This window comes from Rhipicephalus microplus, chromosome 9 (assembly GCF_043290135.1).
Source record: "Rhipicephalus microplus isolate Deutch F79 chromosome 9, USDA_Rmic, whole genome shotgun sequence".
Taxonomy (NCBI): Eukaryota; Metazoa; Arthropoda; class Arachnida; order Ixodida; family Ixodidae; genus Rhipicephalus; species Rhipicephalus microplus.
Genome location: NC_134708.1, coordinates 133,098,707 through 133,123,652, shown reverse-complemented (window position 1 = coordinate 133,123,652; position 24,946 = coordinate 133,098,707). Strand labels below are relative to the sequence as shown.

At 47.1% G+C, this 24,946-nt stretch overlaps 1 protein-coding gene and 1 pseudogene across 2 annotated transcripts in view; one reads left to right on the top strand and one right to left on the bottom strand.

The window, feature by feature from the left end:
* The window catches only part of LOC119163075 (uncharacterized), a 392,637-nt pseudogene that overhangs the window by 178,120 nt on the left and 189,571 nt on the right, over positions 1–24,946 (bottom strand).
* Positions 1–24,946, top strand: part of CSN4 (COP9 signalosome subunit 4) — a 99,490-nt gene that overhangs the window by 2,366 nt on the left and 72,178 nt on the right. For both annotated transcript variants that reach the window (XM_037415000.2, XM_075874325.1), the window contains exons 3-5: positions 12,699–12,850; positions 16,446–16,549; positions 18,078–18,231. In XM_037415000.2, the coding sequence (XP_037270897.1) occupies positions 12,699–12,850; positions 16,446–16,549; positions 18,078–18,231 (410 nt within the window). The remainder of the gene's footprint in view (positions 1–12,698; positions 12,851–16,445; positions 16,550–18,077; positions 18,232–24,946) is intronic.

Here is a 24,946-nt window from a genome sequence, read left to right as displayed (position 1 = left end):
GTACAAAAAGTGGTTCTTAAGAACATGCAGTTGAGAAGTGTACCGCTAATCCAAAAGGTTCCAACTGTGACGGAGATCACCCTGCGCACTCTCCCTCTTGCCCTGCGTGGAAGAGGGAGAAAGAGATTGTAACATTAAAGGTTAATAAAAACATATTATATAATAAGCACGGAACAGACTTTCATTCGTCCAACTATCTTATGCCGATGCGGCGCGCGCGGGCGTGACACCACAACGGTCTTTTGCGTCTGCGCGGTTCATGCACAGTGATCTGCGAGCAACCTTTTCCCCCCGCAACATTATCCACTCCTACAGCAGAAGCAATCCATGCTGCTATGCTGCCATCGAACATGCAGGTCTGCAGTTTCCGGGCCATCTGCTAAGGCAGAGAGTCCCAAGTCTCTCGCACCCGCATGCGGACACCGCGAGCGCGATGGATACAACGCGAAGTCTATCGACGCGAAAGATCAGCGTGGCTCTAAGGAGCCTGCCAAAAAGAAAAGACCATGCATTAGAAGGATCGAAAAGACCTTCTAAGCTAATGGTTGTCTACTTCGACGCACCACTCAAAAACTCATTTAAAATGGTTACACAAATAATGTACTGGAACGCTAGGGGTCTTCTCCACAATCTCGATGAGGTTACAGAACTTTTACATAAGTACAATTCCAAGGTGCTGTGCATCCAAGAGACACATCTCAAGCCATCACAAACAAACTGTCTGCGACAATACGCTATGTTCCGCAAAGATCGGGATGAGGCAACTGCTTCGTCCAGTGGCGTAGCTATAATAGTAGAAAAATTTGTGTCTTGCCAACCTCTTAGCCTTCAGACGACACTCTAAGCATTGTCAGTCTGCGTCACTCTTTTTGACAAATTAGTCACTGTGTGCTCGCTATACATACGACCAAACTATAGACTTAACCGCACAGATTTCTATCACCTCATTGATCAGCTGCCGGCACCCTACGTTGTTGTTGGTGATTTCAGTGCTCAAATACTGACGCGCGTATGTGCCAGTGGTGAGGACAACGAAGGAGCGCGAGTGTCTTTGGCCAAGGGTAAAAGACGAAGAAGTCGTTGCAGTCTGGTTCAATGACGCGCGTATGTGCCAGTGGTGAGGACAACGAAAGAGCGCGAGTGTCTTTGGCCGAGGGTAAAAGACGAAGAAGTCGTTGCAGTCTGTTTCCTTCGGTATCGATGGCTTCGAGCTGTCACTTGTCTGCAATGGGGGCTGTTCGGAATTTCGAATATTGGCAACCCCACCCCCCGAGGTCGCTGCGTCTAGTTTCCCCGTCGTGGGCTAGGGGACCTGCCCCTGGTGACGTCGGCAAAACTGCGACGATTAGGTGAACTGGGCCGCGCAGGAGATGGAGAACGTGATCTGGGCATTACTGGATTCTGCGGCGGTGTGTTCACATGGGCGTAGTTGTACATGCGTTGATCGTCGTACGCAACGTAATCAGGGTAGCGAGGAAATCTCGAGTACTGAGCGTCGCGATAACCGCCAACTCTGTAGACGTGCCCAGCTTCGCCACAATGAAAGCATACCAGTCGACGGTCAGCGGTACGCCACAAATCGGTTTTCCGACGCTGGTAGGTAAGTGGAGACTCACTATTGGGCCACGTTGTGGGGCAATGTTGTGGGGCATGTTGGTTATACGGCATTCGTCTTGTTGGAGGAATCGGTGAGGTTGCGAAAGTGGTCGGTGCTGACAGTGGCTGTGTTTGCAGGGTTGGTGATGGTCCAGTCATTGGGGTCTGCTGTGCTGAAGGAGCGACGACGGGGCGTCGGACTGCATCAGCATAAGTAAAATGTCGTCGCACACCATTATAGCCGGATGAAGAGAGAGCATGGCGTATCTCATCCCGGACAACATCAGCAACAAAAGACAATGCCGGCGTCGGTTCAGTTGCTGGAAATAAACCAAGCTGCCGAAGCTCCTCCCTCAAAATCTCCCGGATGACTTCCCGCAGAGGCCTGTCGTTGTCGCAGAGGCTCGCCGCAGTCGTGACAGGGCTACTCGCTCCAACGTTGACCGGGTTCTGCTGGCGGTACCGTTGCTGTAGGGCCCGTTCAATAGCTGTGGCTTCTTTCGTGAACTCAGCTACTGTTGTTGGCGGATTTCTCACAAGCCCAGCAAACAGTTGCTCCTTCACGCCTCGCATTAGATACTGGAGCTTCCCGTCTTCCGGCATCTCGGGATCCGCCCTGCCGAAAAGACGGGTCATGTCCTCGGCGAACATAGCGACACTCTCGTTTGGTTTTTGAATTCGAGCTTCCAAGAGACGTTGCGCATTCTCCTTTCTGTCAAGACTACTGAAGGTGTCAATCAGCTGGTTGCGGAAGTCATCCCACGTAGCCATGCTTCTTTCCCTGTTAATGTACCACGTCTGGGCGTTGTCTTTCAGGTAGAAGTACACATTCGCGAGCTTGTCTTCTGGGGTGGCCCACTGGTTGTACTTCGCGCAGCGTTCGAACTGGTCCAGCCAGTCTTGTGCATCTTCATAGGTCTCACCATGAAAGCAGTCAGGAATCATGGGATTCTGAAGTGTCATGTGCGATGTAGCTGCAGTGGCCATGGTGGTTGAAGGGGGCAAGCGATTGCTGGCAGTTTCTGGAAAGGGATTGAGCTCGGGAGCTAGGCCTCGCAGACGGCGGCTGGAACGGTGGACTGGTGTGTCCACGGGTGGTAGTGATTCCGGGCTTGAATGTAGGGTCCGCGAAGGGGTGCCAAGCATGAAGACGTACCCAGCACCTCCACCAGTGTGACGACGCGAGATTGACGAGCACACAAAGCGCCTCAAACAAATACGATTTATCGATCGCAGGAAACAGACTGCAACGACTTCTTCGTCTTTTACCCTCGGCCAAAGACACTCGCGCTCCTTCGTTGTCCTCACCACTGGCACATACGCGCGTCAATACTCTGTGGGGTGGACGCTCGTTGCGATGTAAGTGGCCCACTGACAGAGCGATTCCTCTTGTGTTTCAGAGCACGGCTCTATAATAAAAAAGAGCCTACTTGTTACAACGTTCACCACAACTTATATTCATCGATATATTGCAGTAAGATATACTTGGCGCTTGGCTCTCCCTCTTTCCTCACCGAGTTAGAATAGAATGTGGCCAAGAATCCATATGGCAGTGACCACTTTCCTGCTATGTTAAACTTGACAACACCACATGACTTTCTTCCTCATATTGCCAAATGGAAAATAGCATCCGCTGACTGGGAGAAGTTTAAGGAATCAACACTTTTACCTCGTGTCTTTATCACAAATCAAACATTGATTGCGCAGTAGCATTCTTCAGTATGCTTATTCCTGATGCTGCTGGAAAGTGTATCCCGCAAACAAATGGTCACCCATGTCGAAGACATGTTCCCTGGTAGAATGAGGACTGTAGGGATGCGCGTAAAAAACAAAAGAAAGCAGGGGTATCCTGCCCCGATATCCTAATGCAGAAAACCTCGTCGAATTCAAAAAGGTGAAATCACTGGGTAGGTGAGCACGACATCAGGCAAGAAGAGAGAGTTGGGTCAAGTTCCTTTCTAGCATTAACTCCTTCACCCATGAAAGGAAGGTTTGGAGTGGCTTCAGAAGTGTTAAGAGGCAGCAAGCACATCCCCTGCCTTTGTTGAGTCATGGACACACATTGGAGGACCAGGCCAACAGCCTTGGCAAGCACTTCGAGCGGATTTCCAGTTCTGTGCACTACTCAAAATCTTTTTTAAAATATAAAGAAATGACAGAACGCAGAATACTTGTGTGTGGCTAAAACAAACAGGCAATGTACCACTCCATTTAATATTGCCGAACTTAGGGCAGCCTTGAATGCATGCCTTAGCGCAGCACCGGGACTTGACAGAATTGTGTATAACATGCTCAAGCACACTCACAATGACACAAAGATCACTTTACTTGCGCTGTATAACGCTATCTGGGCTGATGGGTACCTGCCATCCACATGGAGGGAGGCCATTGTTGTTCCCATTTTAAAGGAAGGCAAGGACACCTCTTCGGTTACAAGTTACTGTCCAATAGCACTTACAAGCTGCTTGTGCAAGTTGTTTGAGAGCATGATAAACAAAAGACTTGTGCATTATCTGGAAACCAACAAACTGCTTGACCCTGTTCAGTGTGGGTTTAGAGAGGGCCGGTCTACTACTGACCATCTCGAACGCATTGCCGCATACATCCACGATGCATTTATCCACAAAGACTGCTGTCTCTGTGTGTTTCTCGACATGGAAAAAGTATTTGACACCACATGGCGCTACGGCATCCATAGAGATCTGTCAGACATTGGTATCCACGGCAATATGCTAAATGTCATGAAGAGCTACTTCACCAAACGAACATTCCGTGTTCGTATTGGGAATGTCTTGTCTAGGATTCAGGAAACGGGAGTACCACAGGGTGGTGTCCCGAGTTGCACCCTTTTTATTATAAAAATGAACTCATTACGGCTCTGCATCCCACATTACACATACTATTCCGCATATGTAGATGATATTCAGGTAGGCTTTAAGTCCTGCAACCTCGTAGTGCGTGAGCGGCATGTTTAGCTCTCTCTGATGAAAGTGTCCAAGTAGGCTGATGAAAATGAGTTCAGACTAAGTCCAGAATAAGAGCACCTGTGTACTCTTTTCTAGAAAGAGAGGCCTCCATCCAAATCCCGATTTCGACTTGCATGGCCAGTGGTTACCTGTAGAGGCAGAGCATAAATTTCTAGGCCTAATTCTGAATTTTAAACTCACATATAAATCACACAAGTACAGTTAAACCTGCTTATAACGAACCTTCATATAGCAAATTGCTCGATATAACGAAGTTTTTTTTAATTCCCTCCCCGCCGTCGTTCTATAAAAGCACATGTATTTGCGACCTCTATGTAACAAAGTAACAGTGGGAGACAACCTTGATATAACGAATTTTTCCCACGAAAAATCGACGAATTTCGGGCCGCATTCTGGCACTTTGGTACGAGCATGCATCTTCCGTGGCTGCCCCACCGCCAACGAAGCGGCGGCGGTGGGCACGCGGGCTGCGTCCGGCGGGCCTGCACCACACGAGCCGGATTTGCCGCCATCTCACCGTCGCGCTCGCATGCGCGAGTGTGCTCCCCCCCCACACACACACTCCAAACCAACATAAAAAAAAAAAAACTACTTTTGTGCTTTGGCAGTGCCACGCTTATAGTTAGTGTCACATATATGGGGCTGCGCTGCATATGAAGGGCGCTTTACCGATTAGCTTTCTGCGGTGTCTGTGTCCGTGTCGTTCGCTCTTCGTTTTCGACCCCGCTTCACTGCGTGCGCATGGTGTGGCCCCCGACGACGTTCAGCTTTGCTTTTTTTTTTTATTGCGATAGCAATTATGTATGTAGGCTGGTATTTTGCCTCCGCCGCCGTCATTCACGTATCTATATATATGAAAACTCAAGAAAGAGGAAAATAAAAGGCCGTCCGCTCTCGGGCCCCAGCTTGTCACGATGCGCCGACATGCGCTTATCTCCCACGTGTACTTTGCCCCCCCAAATGGGTGGTGGGAGGGGGAGGGGGTTGATGCTTGTGGGCACGCGCTTATCCTTCGGTGGAGAGAATTGCGTGCTTTTGACATTGACCGGGGAATGATTGAGTTTATAGTTGCTGTGCGCAGGAGGAACACTTCGCTCACTGGACAGGCGCTGTTTGCAAAAAGAGTGCGCTTTTCAAACATACCTAAGCAACAACTGGGACACTTGTTCGTACTCATATCTGTACCTGTGATTACGTTTCGTGCCTCGTTTTTGTTTAAACAGCGCGTTAAGTGTCGCACGGTAAACGTTGTTAGTTCCATCTCGTCCTGTGTAAGTTGTGTTCTTGCGTCATTTGTGTGTGAGCAGTGTGCTGCACATTTGGATCTGCTTGCCGTTCTCAGCGTTACATTCCAAGAATTATTGTTATCGCATTCATTGCTTCGCTGTTGTGGCGAAACTCTGACTTTTTAAAATTTTGCACCACCGTGTCTTCACCACCGAGGGGATGTCAGTTTAGGTGCTGATTGAAATCCTCCGAGACCATGGTCACAACGGATCTTCGGAAATCGACTCGTCACGCGCTTTCGTTTTGCGCTGCGTTGCGAGTTCACAGGCCGGTAGCTTTCACCAGGGAAAAGAAGACACAAGCCCAAGAGTTGGTAGGATGAGGAAATTAAGAGAGCCATAGCAAGACGTCAGGAAGCCTCTAGGGAACACAGACATGCTAAGCAGCGGGGTGAACCGACGGATGATGTTGAAAGAAAACGGGACATCTTTCTAAGCTCGAGAAGGGATGCATTCCTTCTGATCAATGAAAAGATTAGAAGAAAGGAAGCTCAGTGCCTGGCAGAAGTACATAAAAAAGATAGAAAGGCAGCTGCAAAATTTTGGAACCATCTAAACTCCCTAAGAAATGAAACAAGCCTAGAGCGGAGGTTTATAACTACAGCTCAAGGTGCTAGTCTAAAAAGGGACGAAGCTATTGAATATATAAGAACAAGGGTGACAGAAAAATTTCAACAAAGAAGTGCTTTATGCACCACAATAGACAAGGATGAATCAAGTGGCGCAATGGCTCCATTTTCACAACGAGAGTGGGAAGGGGCTGAGAAGACGGTTCCAAGTAGTACATCAACAGGCCCAGATGGCATTCCAATCATGCTGATAAAGGCATTGGGTCCGAAGTTTAAACAGACTTTGAGAGAGGCAGTAAGCATAACAATAATTGATGGTGAAGTCCCCAATGGATGGAAGCTTAGCAGGATGAGCATGATCTATAGAAGAAAGGGGGACAAAGCTGACATAAGCAACTACCATCCTATTACAGCGACATCAGTATTCTACAGATTGGCGATGCAGATTATAAAGGAAAGACTGCAGGCATGGATAGAGGTTGAGGGGGTGCTGGGAGAACTGCAAAATGGGTTTTGGAAACACAGGAGGTTGGATGACAATCTGTTCTCACTGACGCAGTGCGTCGAAATAGCAGAAAAGGAACACAGGCCCCTGTGGCTAGCGTTTTTGGATATCAAGGGAGCGTACGATAGCGTGGTTCAAGAGGGATTGTGGGGAATACTGGATACACTAGGCGTGGGAGATGTCGCTAATCTTTTAAAGGATATCTATAAAGGTAACAAGGTAGTTATAAAGGGGGGAAAACAGGTATCCAAGCCTGCAGAGGTAAAACGGGGGCTTAGGCAAGGGTGTCCCCCTGTCACCCTTATTATTCATGATGTACCTACAAGGACTAGAGGCCAAATTAGAGGGAAGTGGACTGGGCTTCAACCTTCCTTTCATCAAAGAAGGAAAACTCATTGAACAGGCACTATCAGCACACATGTACGCAGATGATATAGTGCTGATTTCCGACAACAAGGACGATTTGCAGAGATTGGTGGACATCTGCGGTAATGAGGGAGATAGGTTAGATTTCAGATTCAGTAAGGAAAAATCAGCAGTCATGATTTTTAATGACAATGAAGGTTGTGAGCTTAGGATACAGGAAGTCATGCTAGAGATAACAGAGAAATACAAATATCTGGGCGTATGGATAAGCAATGGTACCAAGTACCTAAGGGAACACGAAATATATGTGAACACTAAAGGTAACAGAAATGCAGCAGTGATGAAAAATAGGGCACTGTGGAATTACAAAAGGTATAATGTTGTTAGAGGAATATGGAAAGGGGTCATGGTTCCTGGTCTAACGTTCGGCAATGCGGTCTTGTGCATGAGATCAGAAGTTCAAGCAAGATCAGGAATTAAGCAACGTGGAATAGGTAGGCTTGCTTTAGGAGCTCACGGGAATGCACCAAATCAGGGAGTACAAGGTGATATGGGATGAACATCATTTGAGGGCAGGGAAGCTAGCAGCAAGATGAAATTTGAGAAGCGATTGAGAGAAATGGGGGAGGAGCTGGGCTTGGAAGGTTTACAGCTACTTGTACATGAAGAATGTCGATACAAAATGGAGGAAGAGAACTAGGAAATCGACTGGTTAATACTTAGAAAACAGCAGGTGGCCAAACCAGGAAGAACTATCGGTTAGGAAGAAAGTGAAGGAAACGGAGACTGACATGTGGAGAGCTGGCATGATTAAGAAGTCCGCACTAGAGATTTATCGAAGTTTTAAGCAGGAAATGGCAAGGAAAAAATCTATAATACTCGGGGTAGTTCTCTACTGTTTGAGGCCAGGACGGGAGTATTGCAAACCAAGACATATCGAGCCGAATACGAAGGGGTAGACACGGTATGCAGTGCATGTGGAGAGGAGGAGGAAACTGCTGAACACTTGATAATGTTCTGTAAAGGGCTTTACCCTATAGTTGAGGATGACGGCGCAAAGTTTTTCAAAGCACTGGGGTTTAGGGACAGGGAGGGCAAAATAGACTTTAAGCGGGTAGAATTAACTAGAAGAAGGTTCTGATTGGTGGCTAAAGTCAATGCACGAGTGAAAATTAAATCTTTCACTTCAAAGTACCAGTCCTCAGCTTCACTATTTAAAGGAAAAAAAAAAGATAAATCTAGTGGTTAGTTAACTAAGTATTACGGCTAGGTGGCATTAGCTGCCGCCTGATCTAAAGGGTAGAGCCACATCCATCGATCCATCAATTAGCCGATTAGTTCTGGCAACACGATGGCACGTTGGACGCAATGCAATGAGGGCGATAGGGAAAAACTGCAATGTTAAAAGAATTAAGGCTGGCAGCCAACTCTTTTGGATCCGATATCGCGGAACTGCCACGAAACGCTAGTGTGAGCAAATAAGGCCGCTCCAAGGAGAGGTGCTCTTTTCACACAGTCCCTTCGCGTTGAAGCCGCTGAGATAGCAAGAGCGCTAGCGATCGCGAACGCCATTGAAATCGTTCATTATTGCTGCTCTAGTGATTCCCCCCCCCCCCCCGCGTTGTTTCATGCTCGTTCAAGACGGGTGGTTTACTTTCTGTATGAACATTCCACGGCAGTTTTAGTAGGCGGGAGATGTTACGCACTTTCCAGGCGATAGGGATGGACCGACTCATTTTATCTCTGCTTCAGCAGCGCTCACGTGCTTTTACCCGCTCGTGAAAGGATGCGCAGGGGCATGTTATCAATTTGCACTTGTTACGGAACATGGCGGCGACGGCAAAAACCCGCCGAGAGTGTCCATATAATGGCTATCGCGATATTAATGCAGTTTTTACTGTAAGATAAGTCTTTTGGCTTAGCTCTGCCGTCAGTCCCCCTTTTGTTTAATTTGCGCTTTTAGTTTCTTAATTTTCGTACTGAACCTGCATATAACGAAATTCTCTTTATAACGAATTTTTCCGGGAATTTATATTTTGTTATATCCAGGTTTAAATGTATAATAATTAAAATCAACTGTGTAAAGACAACGAACATTCTGAAACTACTTTCACGCACATTGTGGGGGAGTGACCGAACTTGTCTGATCAATTTCTATAAAAGCCTCATGTGCACTCGTCTGGATTATGGGGCAATAATATACCACTCTCCAACTCCAAGTGCTTTGAAAATGCTTTATTCGGTCTACCATTTGGGGAGCTGTCTTTCTACTGGTGCTTTTCGCACTAGTCTCGAAAGTTTGTACGTCGAATCCAATCTGTGGTCATTGCATCTGCGAAGGATGTACATGTCTTTTATATGTTATTTAAAAACGAATGCGGACAAAGAACACCTTTCGTACAAGACTATCAATAAACTGTCCAGCTCAATGCTGTTCCAAAACCGTTCTTCGTTTCATCAGCCCTACTCACTTCGTATGAGGAGCCTTGCTGAAGAAACGGGTGTGCCACTTCTTGAACACCGTCTGATGGCTCCCGCGTGGCAGTCGCAGCTCATAGACTGTGATACATCATTTGTAGACGTTACAAAGCACGCACCTATAGCAAATACCGTATTTACTCGATTCCACCACGCCCTCGTTTGTAACGCGCACCCGGTTTCCACGACAAAAAAACAAAAACAAAAAAAAAAAAACAAAGTAAGACATCGATTGCGACGCGCACCCATTTTTCTCGTTGCCCGCACGAGCACACCACTCGGAAAAACGACTCCTTTCGGGAGCGTCTTCCATTTAAATATGGGGTACGGGGGAAGCTTGTGCCTATCTGACGTGCAACGGAGCATTGCCGTCACTCTAGTTTTACCGTGGCCCGATGTCAGCACGCGAACTTGCTTCGCCACCTTCTTCTCGACGGTTGTGGTGCCAGGCATGTCTAAGAGGCGACTGATCGGCATTCCCGATTTGCCCAAGCAGGCAGCCGTTGTTGTGCCGCAAGTTTGGGACGAACATCTGAAAACTGTGAAGCTTTTTATCGTACTCCTCCGGAAACTTTTCGCATATGCCGGTTCGCCTTCGGAGGGAAAAGCCTTTCCTCTTCATAAAGTTAGTTAGCCAGCACCTGCTCGCTTTAAACTGGCTCCGCGTTAGCCCTTTTTCTAAGGCTAACTGCATAGCCTGCACTTGGAGCAGTTCTGTCGTCACGGGCCGCTGTGCCGCTCACTGCTCAATCACATACTCGCCGAGCAGCTCTTCAATTTGCGGAAACAGACCCTGCTGTGATCCAACGAAGCCTTTGCGTGAATCTTTGCTGTCGACAATCTTCTGCTTTTGTTTCCGCTAGTCCCACACACACGTTTCGGGAACTCTGAACGACCGCGATGCGGTCCGATTTTCGTCCGTTTCGGCACACCCGATGACTTTTCTTTTAAAAGCGGCATCGTGGTGCACTCGTAGAGTTTTTGGAGTCGGTCCTTCTATGCCGTCGATGCTACTGCACTACAAGATGACGAACTCCTCAGCACACGTACGAAGTGCCGCACATGGGAAACACATAGGCAGAAATGGCTGACGCACGTAAGGGGCGGCCATTTTGGAAATGCCGATGGCAGTAGAATGACCGTATTCAATTTTTTTTTCGTACTCGATTCTAACGTGCATGCAATTTATGAACTCGCTTAACCGGAAAAAAGGTGCGCGTTAGATTCGAGTAATTACGGTATACGTGCTCACTTTCTTGAACTGTAGCACAAATGCAACTGTCGTGAATTCTTTACGGATGCTTCTAAGTCTCATAGTAGCGTGTCCTAAGCTGCCGTTGGTTCATCTTTTTCAGGCACTGGCATTCTCCATCCTAATTCAAGTATACTCACAGCAGAAGCGTACGCTATACTTGTGGCCGCTAAACACATTAAGGAAGGAAAATTACTACTTGTGGTAATACTCACTGACTCTCTGAGCGTCATAAAAGCTTTGAAAACCTTCAACAAATATAAAAACCCTGTATTTTTGTTGCTTTACTCTCTTTTATGTACCATCTACTCACTCAAACAAGTTGTATTGTGCCGGGTGCCAGTGCGCCGCGAGATCCAGGGAAATGTGTTGGCGGACCAACTAGTCGCCTCGGCTCACAACAACGCTAACATAGCCAATACATCTATAGCTCTTGCTGCACTACAATTGACACAACTCGTAAAACAAAAGCTCAGGGCGTATATTGGCAGCATTTATGGGATAAGCAAACGCGAAATAAGCTACTTGTTACCAAACCAAGCCTTGGAACTTGGCTGCCTGTATCAAGGCCACGCCACACTCAAGTAACACTCACCAAGCTACAAATAGGACACACCCTCAGCACACAGTTATACCTTTTGTCCGGTGGTGATGCACCTGTGTGTGACAGATGCAGTGACCCACTCAGCATGCTTCATGTTTTAATTGAATGCAAGGAATTGGATGCCATTAGACAAAAAAGACTTTCCGCTTCCTCTCTGACATCAAATACCACTGCATCCATCTATTTTCATAGGTAGAGAACCACTTTTGAAGTACAGATCATTGCTCGCATTTTTAAGAGATGTAGTTTTCACGTCATCTTTCTAGGCAACCTGTAGCACGACCTGTGCATAGAGGTTGCTGCTGCGATAACTACATTAAAAAGCATGTGCCTTGTAGCCCTTGACACAAGGGCTGTTGACAAGGCATTCGTGCTGTTATCCTTTTATGCTTTTATTACTACGACCACTTGTGACTCCAAGCGTCACGTCATTCTCATGATTTTAATATCTATGTGTTTTACCTGCCTTAGGGCGTGGAATTTCAGGTCACTATACAGCCACGTAACATTATCATAGCCCACATCCCTACATACCATTGTAATACACCGACCATTGCTACACATTTACAATTTTTCATGGCACTCGTTGGCCCATCATGGCCCTTGTGCCATTAAAGTCAACATAATAATAATCCCTATGCATGCTGGATTGATAAGTCCTTTTGCGTGGGCATGCACAGATAAGTTCTTGCGTCTTCTTTCTTTTCTGCCAATGTGTACCAGTTCAGTTGCTAGTCGCCATTTGTGGTATGCTGACTTCTCTCTTGTGTCTGTGTTCGCACGACCTTTCTCTTGGGAAGGCCAGTCAGGTACAAGTAGCATACATGAACAAAACATTATTATTTGCAATAGTCGAGAAAGTAATGCTAGTGCAATTCAGCAAAATCAAAGAAATTCAGTCACAAGGTATTAAAAAAAATACAGGACGAAGACAGTCATGCATGTGTGTGGGCCGCTGTCAAAAGACCCAAGGGCCTCGTGTTTGAGAATCCTGGTGTGTGGGGACGGTTTAGTGACTGGTTGCCTGGGGCATTTTCTTTCTCTTTCATGGACAGTTGTTAACGAGAATGTGAGCCTTGTGATATCTCGACAACTCCTGACTGACGTTGGTACCCACCTGACTTCACTGCCGGATGACGTCTCGAAATGCGTTTCTCATTACACATTGGATAAGGTCCAGCCTCGGGTCGTGTCTTTCGAAGAACAGGTGAGTTGCAGATATGACTTCGGCAGTAATACTGGGAGTGAGCATGCAAAATATATTCAGTAGAAGCTTGTTAATCCGAACTGACACTCTGGATCTGGCGTAGCCCTCTGTATTAGATGGATTGCATGTGACATCATTTCCGACTGGCTAAGTGCACGACTGCAGTATAAGAAAGCTCACTGCCATGCCGGAGCTTGCCAGCATTATTCGATATATCTGAGTGACATGGCAGAAGAAAACGCGAATGCGCTTTGGCAGTTGTACTTTGAAGAGCTCGCGGGGCCAACTCGAGTACGTTGCCGAGCTAAAAATTGAAATGTACGGTAGCATCGGTCCTTCCGATGTGTGCATAGGTAAGTACGCTTCCCCGGGCGCCTATTGACTGCCTGCTGTGACACACGGAGACGTCGAATTATTTGGTGTTTTCAACAATTAACACGCTGCAACAGACAAAGGCTTACAAGTCGCTGGACATCCTCAGCTACTTCATCAGCAGATGGGTGAAGAGCAAAGCAGCGTCCGTGAGCATCTTAGTTGTACGAAGATATGTTATTTAATGACGCTCTTTTAAGTTATGGTCAAAGTAAGAATTTGTCTTTGTCCAGGCACATGTGTGTTGAAAGGATTTTCTCTTAAAGAATTGCAAACTCGTATTTCATCGCGATGGGAGAATTTTCATTGTTTGGAACGTGCAAATGCCCCTTTTACACGCTGTTCCAGGCTCCGTAGACATTGTGCTTGCTGCAACAGCATCCAGGTTGCTCTTCTGTTGCTTATTACAGTTGTGAAAATGCACAGATGCTACAGCAGTAGTTTGGTCATAAGTCCCATGGTCCAGTGGTGGGCTCGGTATGCAGTCGAGTTTTGCGTTATCCATCATATTCATAGGTTTTCCTTTGAAAAAAGGGCCCCTTAGGCCACACCTAATAACTCAAAGTTTGTTTATTAAAGGGGAGAAACTGGTCTATACATTGCTGCGAATCGACGCAGAATTCTGGAGAAGCGATATAATTATGTCTGTAAACGTGCTAAACCTGAGTATAACTCAAAAATACAGCTTGCGGGGAAATGAAGACTGCAAACATGAATGTATTCTTAGAAGCCTCCTCTGCGCAGTTTCTGTGCAGCTGTAAACTATTTGCCCATTATCACGTGAAAGGCAGCTTATGTAAGACCAAGACATACCTGCCAAGTCCCCCGGATCGGCCAGGAGACTCCTGGATTTTGACCGTTTTTTTCGGTTGTACGGTTGTCATGAAAATCTCCCAGAAATCGAAGTTCCTGTGCGTGATCTGATCGCATTGACAAAAAAGCAGCTCATTCCACTCCAGGCTTTTCGAACCTACCCTGTTTTATTATAAATGAGTTTAAGAAGCGTTCATCTAAACGTATAGTATAATCTCAGTGATGCGAAACAGCGGCAGATACGAATTCTTGAAATTCCCCAGCCAAATTTTACTATGTTCATTGGGCCTCAATTCAAATGTCCCGAACACATTTCCTTATCGTGGCGGGTGATACGAACTTAAGTACGGAAACTGTTGAACGAAGGCGAAGAGCAGCGTACTCGAAGCTTCGGAAGTGCGAATGCGACCGGCGCACGCACTGTCTTCTACAGTGCGTGTGATTGTCGTTGCCAGAACCGTTGTGGACGAAACCGCGGTCGCTCTTGACACGATCATGTATGGCGACGACGTAACTGAGAGAACAGCGAAAGTGTGCACTGAACCAGTCAAAGCAACGCTGCTTTCCGCAAACTCTGTGGACAAAACTGCGGCAGATGCTATCGTAGATGGCATAAAGCGGCTTAGTTTTGAAGGCGCGTGCGCGGCCAAACGCATAGGAATTGTAAAATGAACTACCGTTTGCCGCAACCGTCACGTACAAAACCGCAGTCGCGGCGACACGAGAGCAATCCACGAGCTCCGAGGGCACGCAGCCGTAGATTAAAAGCAGTAAATAAGTAATAAATTTAAAAAAAAGTTCCAGTTTCACCGCAAGGGCGAAGCAATAAGTGCAACAGCAACAACTTGGAATGTAACGCTGAGAACGGCAAGCAGATAGAAGCGTGCAGCGCGCTGCTCGCACACAAATGACGCATGAGAGCGAACTAACAAGGTTTACTGCTCGACACGTAAAGCGCTGTTTAAACAAAAACGATGCAATACGTTATCACAGGTACCAATGAGTACAAATCAACTAGTGTCCCAGTTGTTATATCTCGCTGTGTATGAAAAGTGCGCTGTTTTCGCAAAAAAGGGCCTGTACAGCGACCAAAGTGACCTTTGTGGGCTCGACTACTAGCGCTTTTGTTTCTGTGAAAGCCGAAAGCACACGATTCTCCCGCCAAAGAATTAGTGCGCGCACACAGGCATCTACCCCCTCCCCCCCTCATCCATGTGGCGAAGTACACGTTAAAGATTAAGCAGGCATCCGCACATCGCGACGAGCCTGGCGCCAAGCGCGGGCGGCTTTTTTTCTTTGTGTTCATATATATAGATACGTATACATATACGGTGAAGGACGGCGGCGGTGGTGACGGCAAAAAAAAAAAACAGCCTGGACTGTCCATATAAATGCTGTCGCAATAAAAAGCAGACAAACGGGTGTTGGCATTCCTGTCAAAAGAACTTAGTAGTGAGCAAAGCTCTGACCTGCGCTTTTGCGACAGCCAGCTGGGTCGTTCCGTCCGTTCACTGTCCCAGGAAGACACACGCGAGTTGTTTTGACCGAAATAGATAAATAGGTTCTGCTAGTTGTGTTCACCCTTTGAGACTCTCACCTTAGTGAAAACTCCACTCTCGTGTGTTCCGCTACTCCTACCCACTATAAGACTGCAACGCTAATGTTGGCGCTTGCAATTGAGACCCCCCTCCCAACCCTTTTTGTTTTTCGCAATGTTTTTTGTTTGTTTGTCCTTGGTTTTTGTTTTTGTTGCCCCCCCCCCCCCCCCTCCCTCGTTGCGGAACTCTCCCGGATTCAGAAACCTTGAACTTGGCAGGTATGCCAAGGAAAGCATAGGGGGTTATACAGTGTAAATTTTAATTGAAGTGTAACATAATTGTGGTATACAGGAAAATCGAGGGGGATGAAGAAACAACGAAACCAACAACCTTTGCAATATAGTGTACCGCTATTGCACTACGGCACCAGCTGTTCTGCTATGTACTTTCTTGTGTAGGTATGTGTAACACCGGGAGTGTTAGGCATCGCAACTCATGGCCACATTAGTAGATGTGGAACATTTGCTTTGCGTGATGGTATGTGTCACTTAGTCCCTGAACTTAATATGTACGTAACTACCAAGGCAGTTCTAACGTGAGCTTGAAAGTATCAAATGAGCTAGGGCCAATTTATTGAGTGCCCCTTTCTGTTTGGGAAAAGTTCATGGGCATACACATAAAAAAAAATTGCCCGCTTCAAAGAGCACAGCTTAGCTGGATTATTTAAAGGCATTGATATTATTTGAATGGAAAATCAAGATGCATGCATTAGTGGCATTGCATCAATTGGCTTCAATTGGTACAGTTCTCATATAGTTACGCTAAGCAAAGTAGGCTTTCAGGATTCCCCCCCACCTTGTTTCCTTGTGTAGGTGGCGAGCATTCGGCAGCACCTAGCTGAAATCTACGTGCAAGAGCAGAGCTGGAGGGAAGCAGCCAGCGTCCTTGTCGGAATCCCTCTAGAAACTGGACAGAAGTGAGTGGAGTTGTTGTCGAGCATGTGTCAATGCCGATTAGCCAGGAAGTGGGACGAGCATGCATGCCTCATTTATGGCTCTTTCTTATCATAATTGTCGTCATTGTCATCAACCTGATTGGACCACCTACACGGCCAAGGCTTTTCTCTCGTGCTTCACCATTTAACCAATTTCTGTGAATTCTGTAGCTGCATCATTTCTGCAAATGTCTTAAGGGCACTGGGTAGGTCCCATGTTTTTCTAGTCATCTTGAGATGGAGTTTTCTCAGGAAACATAAGCGATATTCCAAATTATCCACTCATTTAACTGAAGCAGATTGATTAAAATTTGACGAATATTTGAATTTTTGAAAATATTTACCACACCTAAGTTTTGAATTAATTAGAATCTATGAGAATTTGTAACACAAAAACTCCAAGGTGCATGATTTCAATTCTGCTTCAGGAGCTGTATGCACTTAGACAGAATTCAAGAAAAAAAAACAATCCACTTGTTATCTTGGAATACATAGGAAATAATATCTAAGTAATTAATAGAGTTTAGAAAACAATAAAGCTGTTTACTACTGAGTAATAAAAAGTATGGTTTTGAGGTACTCGAGTTTAAGGGTGGAAAACGGCTGAAAGGCAAAAACTTTGTCACAAAGACCTCTCAACCATTTTATTTAGTAGCCACAACCTCGGCAATCATTGCAAGAGTCAATTTATTGCTTTGGAGCCTCTCCTAGTGCCTGCCTTACTTCTTTTGTGAGTTGTCATGCAGCTCTATCCGTAATGTATTGTTGGGTGTGGTCAACCTTTTCCAGCAAGTTGATTGTAGTTTGGCTAGGCTGCAATACTACTTCAGAATTTCGCCTCGTGGCATACTACCATCATTAAAGGCAAGTACAGTATCTAATGTTACAATCCTTAGGTCTCTGCGACAGAATTCTCATCAACTCAACACTTGCACTGGGTAGCTTGCATGCATGGGTTTTTGCAGAACCCATTTGCAATACTTGTGTCCATGTGCTCCTGGTTTCCGATGAATTGGCCTTTGCACCGTCAATTGCTAGCTGCCTGGTTAGCTCGATCAATAGAGTGACCGCCCCAGAAAGGTGTTGGGTCCGGGTTTGAGTCTCGGACCGGGATGATTTTTGTCTGTAAGAGGCTTTTCTCTCTGAGAAATCGGCATGGACTTCCTTGTGGCTTCGTGCTACAAATGGGTGGTTGTCTTCTTTCCCTTTCTTAACTATTCTATCTAATTGCATCACAGATAATAGTCATGTCAATTAGAACATACCCGTTGTCACTCTAGACCCTAGACAGCATTTTTTTGTATGAACTCTTACATGAACAAATAAACTGTGAGGTGTCTTGAAATTGGTCATCAGGTTATCTACAGGTGTGCGCTGGGTCTGCATGGTATGCACTTTTGAAAATCGGCGAACCTGTGACTCAATTATATAAGATAAACCGTTAGGTGTGAGGGGTTTTGTTTGGTTGATGAAGGCACATTTTAGTAATGGGTGGCTGTGTCCGTGGCAGGCAGTATTCGGTCGACTACAAGCTCGAGACGTACCTGAAGATTGCTCGCCTTTACCTGGAAGACGAGGACCCTGTCCAGGCCGAGGCGTACATCAACCGAGCTTCACTGCTCCAAGCGGAGACCAAAAATGAGCAGCTACAAATCTATTATAAGGTAAGACACGCGCTGAGCTGTGGTGTTCTTATTGGTTTCCATATTTATGTCGTCTGGATGTACCGCACTCGAGGGAAAAAAAAAAAATGTCTGTTGTCCACAAGGCAACCTCCTTTAAAGCGGCTTGCTCCTGGCGTTTGTGCTCACGTCCCATGATGCTCCTGTTCTATTTCCTTCTCTGGTGGTCTCGTGAACAGAAACAAACTAACAAAAATACGTCAGGCCTGCGGCTATTGCGCAGCACTGTCACAGTGAAAGCTGGGAAAGTGGCCTTCTAAAAATTTTTGCGGTGGTGAATTCATCAGGCAATAAGTTTTTTTAGTGAATTCATTCTATGGCTTCTTGAAAGGTGTTGCAGGACCCCTTTAAATTAACATATTACCATCAAATCAATCACCATTTTTAAAGCAATTTGAAGGCATGTCATGTTGGCTTTTATTGTCACGACTAAAAGCTGTCAGGATGGCCAAGGACAAAGTAACGAGCACAAGGAGCTAGCACCACTGAGATCTGAGGAAGACAGCGTTGGGTCTTTTGTTCTGGTTTGCAATCTGTAAATACAGACCTTGGTTTTCCCTTGTCCCAACGGATTCCTGTCTTCTGTTATTTCCGTGTCGCGACATTGGTGGAGGTGCTGGACTTCAACGCCTGATGCTCAACACTCCTCTACGGAGCGGTACTACCAGTCCGATTTCGCAACCCGTTCTTCCGGTGCACACGCCTGTCCATCGCTGCAGTCGCCGACTACGAGGTCTTGGCCCCGAGTTAATCTTGGAGTCTCCTCAGCCAAGGACTCCATCTGGCGAAATGGCAACTGCCAGAGCTTCGCAGCTGATTGTTGAGCCACCTTGGGTTTCAGAGACGTTCGACGGGGAAGCCCATGAAGACGTCGAGGATTGGCTCGAACAGTATGAGCGCGTCGCCAAATCCAATCACTAATCAATAGACTAATAGCTCTCGCGTGCTAACTTTGCTTTGGCAGACAGCGCTCGTACATGATACGAGAACAGGGAAGCCATATTGACTTCCTGGGATGAGTTTCGGAAGCAGCTCATCGAAACCTATGCAAACAGCGATCATCGAGATTAGGCTCAGCTGCTGATCGAGTCGCGCATACAGAAGCCTAACGAGAGTGTCGCCATGTTCGTGGAGTATACGACCTGCCTGTTCTGTCGAGCTGACCTAGAAATGCCTGAAGCTAAAGAAACTGCGGCACTTGATGAGAGGTGTGAAGGAACAACTATTTGCTGGTCTTCTTCGCAACCCGCCTACAACTGTAGCAGAATTCATTAAAGATGCTTCAACGATAGAGCAGGCCCTCTAGCAACGATGCGGCTACCACATCTAGCCGCATCGATTGAACAACACATCTATCAGCGTTCCTTCTATGACTGCCAGCAGTGAGTGCTCTCTCCGGGAGCTAATTCATGAGGTAGTTCGTGAGGAGATCTGCAATCTGCTTGTTTCTCCGCAAGAGCCTGCCGTGGCTTCCGTAGCAGAAGTTGTGCGACAAGAAGTCTGCCAGGCATTGTCGCTGCCCGGACGACTAGACAGCGATCTGTAAGCTATGCATCGGCCGTTTGTCGCCCTATTTCATTGACACAAAACTTATCGCAGCGTGCGTATTACAATGCCCTCACTGGGCCTTACATTGAGTCATTGACCTCAGCGTACAATGCAACGCCGCCGACTCCACTGCCTGCTCTGCCTACAGAAACATCGCCGCTTCACCCTCTGCCAGCATCCGCAACTTGGTCACAAATGATGCCCACCAGTCGACCAGTCGTTCGTAGAACCGACTTGTGGCGCGCACTGTTGACCGCCGTCCACTATGCTTCAGTTGCGGAGAACCAGGCCATATTTACCGCTTTTGCTACCAATTCTCCCTCAAGCTTGTTTCAATGATCGACGTAACAGCAACGAATGGCCGCAGGAGCCGCCATATTGTAGACTCCGCTCTCCGTCGCCTGCACCGAACTCGCCGCTTTGCCGCAGTTATGCCGATGTTGCCCGGGGCAGATCTCCTTGCCCCCGTCGGGGAAACTAACAGCAGCGACATTTGGGAGAAAGGCTGCCTGCCAACTGTCGAGATGCTACAACACCCCCGACGCCTTCAGTACAATGCCATACGACGGACTATATGATGGACTATATGACGAACGACACAACGGTCGACACGACGTCACTGGCTTGAAAAGAAATCTTAAGTGCAAACCTAAACGTTTGCATAGACGGGTATCCAGTAACGGCGCTCATAGATACTGGTGCGGACTATTCTATTATTAGCCGGAAACTTGCCGACTGCCTAAAGAAACTAAAAACCTTGTGGACGGGGCCCAACCTAAGAACCGCAGGGGGTCAATTGGTAACGCCAACAGGGAAATGCACCGGTCGAATCAATATCGGCAGTTCGGATTCGGTTGCTACATTTGTAATCTTGCTGCAGTGCTGCAAGGACCTAATCTTGGGGATGGATTTCCTGTGTGAATATGGCGTCATTATAAACATTCCTGACAGATCATTTACGTTTTAAATGGCACCAGGTCAGATTTTGGATGGACCCTACGAAGATCAGCAACCTAAACCTCTGCGTGTCTTCGAAGATATCGGGATGATCCCACCACGCTCAAGTGCGCTAGTGGAAGTGAAATGTGATGTGCCAGGCAACTCTGAGAACCTCGCCGAGCAAATTTGTACGTTGCTAATCAGCCATGAATTGTCTGTTGCAAGAGGTGCCGTCAACATAAAATGAGGACACACACATGTCCTCGTACGAACTTCAGTGCTGAGCGCCGGCATCTTAGGCGAGGTACGGCAGTTGCGTACATGCAACAGTTCGCCGCGGTGACAGATTGCCTGACTGTTGAGCAGGATAATTCAACTGACCTGCCGCTCATACCTCTATCCGTAGATGTTGGCCCAAGTTTGCTATGTGCACAGAAGAAAAGCATTCTAAAACTTATTATGAGTTTCAGGACTGTTTCTCTTTGACTTCCAGGGTTCGTCAAAAGCCGCTGACAAGGCATCAAATTATAACGGATGACACGACAAGACCCATAAGGCAAAACATGTGCCGGTTAGCTCCACAGGAATGAGAAGCCATTGAAAACCAGGTGCGACAGATGCTTCAATGTAATGTTATTCAGCCATCGAAGAACCCTTGGCCTTTGCCAGTTGTATTAGCAAAAAAAAAAAAAAGACAGCAATTTACGCTTCTGCGCAGATTACCGCAAGCTCAATCAGGGCACAAAAAAAACATGTTTATCTGCTACCACCTATAGACGATTTACTCGATCGACTACGGCGTGCTCATTATTTCTCGTTGATAGATTTAAGGAGCGGTTATTGGCAAGTAGAAGTCGACAAAATAAACAGTGATAAAACAGCATTCGTGACACCCTACAACCTTTATGAATTTAAGGTACTTCCCTTCGGCTTGTGCTTAGCACCGGCAACATTTCAGAGGCTAATGGACACCGTCCTATCATGCCTCAAGTGGCAGACGTGCTTACTGTATTTGGATGACGTCATCGTATTATTTGCTACATTTGACGACCACATAAAGCGATTGCACGCAGTATTTCGAGCTATACGTTCTGCAGGACTAACGCTTAAACTAGAAAAATGCCACTTTGGCTTCGAAGAGCTTCTGTTCTTTGGGCATCTTGTCAGCAGTGAAGGAGTGCGGCTTGACCTCGAAAAAATAGCTGCAGTTTCAAATTTTTCAGTGCCGTCTGACAAAAAGGCGGTCCAACAATATTTAGGGCTCTGCGCTTACTATCAACATTTCATTGAGAACTTCTGACGCATTGCCTCTCCAGTGACACACCTCACCAGGGAAGACGTCGCATTTGTGTGGAAAGAGGAACAGCAAAAAGCCTTCAACGAGCTGCGGCAGCGTCTCCAAAAACCGCCATTTCTCGAACACTTTGACGATGACACCCCGACAACGGTTCACACCAATGCCAGCATTGTCGGCTTAGGAGCTGTACTCGTGCAGAGGCTGGATGGCGCTGAATGAGCCATGGCTTACGCGAGCAGAACCCTTTCCCGATCGGAAGAAAATTACTCCATCACAGAAAAAGAGTGTTTTGCGGTAGTGTGGGCCGTTATGAAATTCCGCTCATATTTGTACGGCCGCCCTTTGAATGTTGTCAATGACCATTACTCCCTTTGTTGGCTGACGAATTTAAAAGACCCATTTGGACGGTTGGCATGCTGGAGCTTCATGACTATTATCTACAGGTCGGGAAAGCGACATTCAGACGCCGATTGCCTTTCTCGTGCGCCATCCGAACCTGCGAAGGCAGAAGATGGGCGACGCCGTGTTTGTTCTAAAACCGGCTACTGTTGCACAGCTACAACGAGGCGACCCGGAACTGGAATTCGTCATTAGTTTTTTGGAAGGTCGCACTTCAGCTGTGCCGAAACTGTTTGCGAGAGGGCTATCATCGTTTTGCTGGCACAACAACAACTTTACGTCATACGGAAGCGACTATTTACTTATCATCCCAACTTCTCTGAGGAGTCAAGTATTACAGGCATGCCACGATGAACCAACATCCGGCCACTTAGGTTATATGCGAACACTATACAGAGTGAAGCAGAAATACTGCTGGCCAAGACTGACGGCGGCCTTTCAACACTACGTCCAGGCATGCATTGACTGCCAGCGCAGGGAAGTCCCACCCACCAGACCAGCAGGCCTCCTTTACCCTATTGACGTATCGCGTGCTTCATTCGCCCTAGTCCATTTCCAACCTCCTCGGCAGGCTGCAGATGGTTTATAGTAGCCACCGACTACCTCACTTGTTATGCCGAAACCAAGGTTCTGGATAGAGGCACGACAAGTGAGGCAGCCCGATTTTTCGTTGAGAATGTGTTGCTGCGGCATGGTGCTCCGTCAGTGGTGACAACCAATAAGGGAACTGCATTCACAGCCGTACTATTGCAAACAGTTCTAAGACTTAGTGGCATATCTCACCGGCGAACTACCACGTATCATCCGCAAACCAGCAGTCTGACGGAGCACCTCAACAAGACACACGGGGATATGCTTTTCATCTACATCGATGTGGGACACAAGAACTGGGATGAGATCTTGCCATACGTCACATTCGCATATAACACTGCACATTAAGAAAGAACACGAATGACGCCATTCCGTCTTCTTCGTGGTCGTGAAGTTATGACAATGCTAGATGCTACGCTACCACATGAGTGTGAAGGTGTCCACGGATATCGATTACATCACCCAGCTTGCTGAAGAAGCTGGCAACTTGCGTGCATACGTATTCATCGTCAGCAGGACTACGATTCAAGATGTTACAGCCTTCGTCACCGACCAATCTCATACGAGCCGGGAGAGCAAGTCTGGGTCTGGACTCCAATTCGGTGTTGTGGCCTCTCGGAAAAACTTTCAAGACAGTACTTCAGGCTGTATAAAATTCTGCGATGCCTCAGTGACGTTAACTATGAGCTTGTTCCTGATAGTGCGCACTGCTCAAGACGTCAAAGACATGCACCAGAAGTCGTCCACGTGGTTTGAATGAAACCATATTTGTCCGAGAGAACTCATGCGCTTCCGGTGGATACAAACACCTGGGAATATGAAGCATCGGGACGATACACTCTTGGAAGGGAGGCTGATGTCACGACTAAAAGCCTTCAGGATAGCAGAGGACAACGAAGTAACGAGCACGAGGAACAACCATCACTGAGATCCGAGGAAGACGACGTTGGGTCTTCCATTCTGGTTTGCGATCTGTAAATACAGACCTTGGTTTTTCCTTGTCGCTCCTGTCTTCTGTTATTTCTGCATTGCAACAATATGCTGTAAGGATAATAAATTTTAAAATATTTTGTGTTTTACAGGTTATCGTTTGGATCCTACCAAAAGTGAAAACATGCTACCACTCAAAGTTGTTTCTTCGACTTTATTTGGACGAAAAAAAAAAAAAAGGCATTTGCTCAGAGGCCTTACTTCTGTAGTGAAGAGGAATGCCCACTACTGCAGCGACATCGACACGTGGGCGCGAGGCACGAGCTAGGACTGCCTGATTGCTGCTGCGACGCTGCCCGTATACTCGGCCTGCTCTTGCTGCTTCGGTACCGACGCCGCTACCGCTGCTTACCTTGCATTTACATTATATTTTGATGGAGAGTGCTGCGGTCTTCCCCAGTCCTGGAACTGCGTAGCCGAAAGCTGCCGTCCGTCATGCCTGACGACGCTGTCTTCACACCCCCACCGGCTTCGCCACGCAGGAGCTGTCCCGGTGCACAGCTCTTGCGAGAACCCGACATCTTCAGCGGCACCGACGAGAAAGACGTTGAGGATTGGCTGGAATCGTATGAACGAGCCAGCGCTACTAACAAATGGGACGATCCCACAAAGCTTGGCACCGTGATGTTTTATTTAACGGATGTTGCCAAGCTGTGGTACAGAAACCATGAGGCGGATATCCCCATCTGGACTACCTTCAAAACCTGCATCGCAGATGTTTTTGGACGCCCTGGTGTGCGCAAACTTCGCGCAGAACAACGCCTACGAGGCCGGTCCCAACAAACTGGTGAGACATTCACCAGCTACATAGAGGACATCCTTGACCTCTGCCGGCGTGTCGACCGGTCGATGGCCGAAACTGACAAGGTGCGACATATCATGAAAGGCATTTCCGACGACGCCTTTCAAATGCTGCTCTCCAAGAACCCTGTC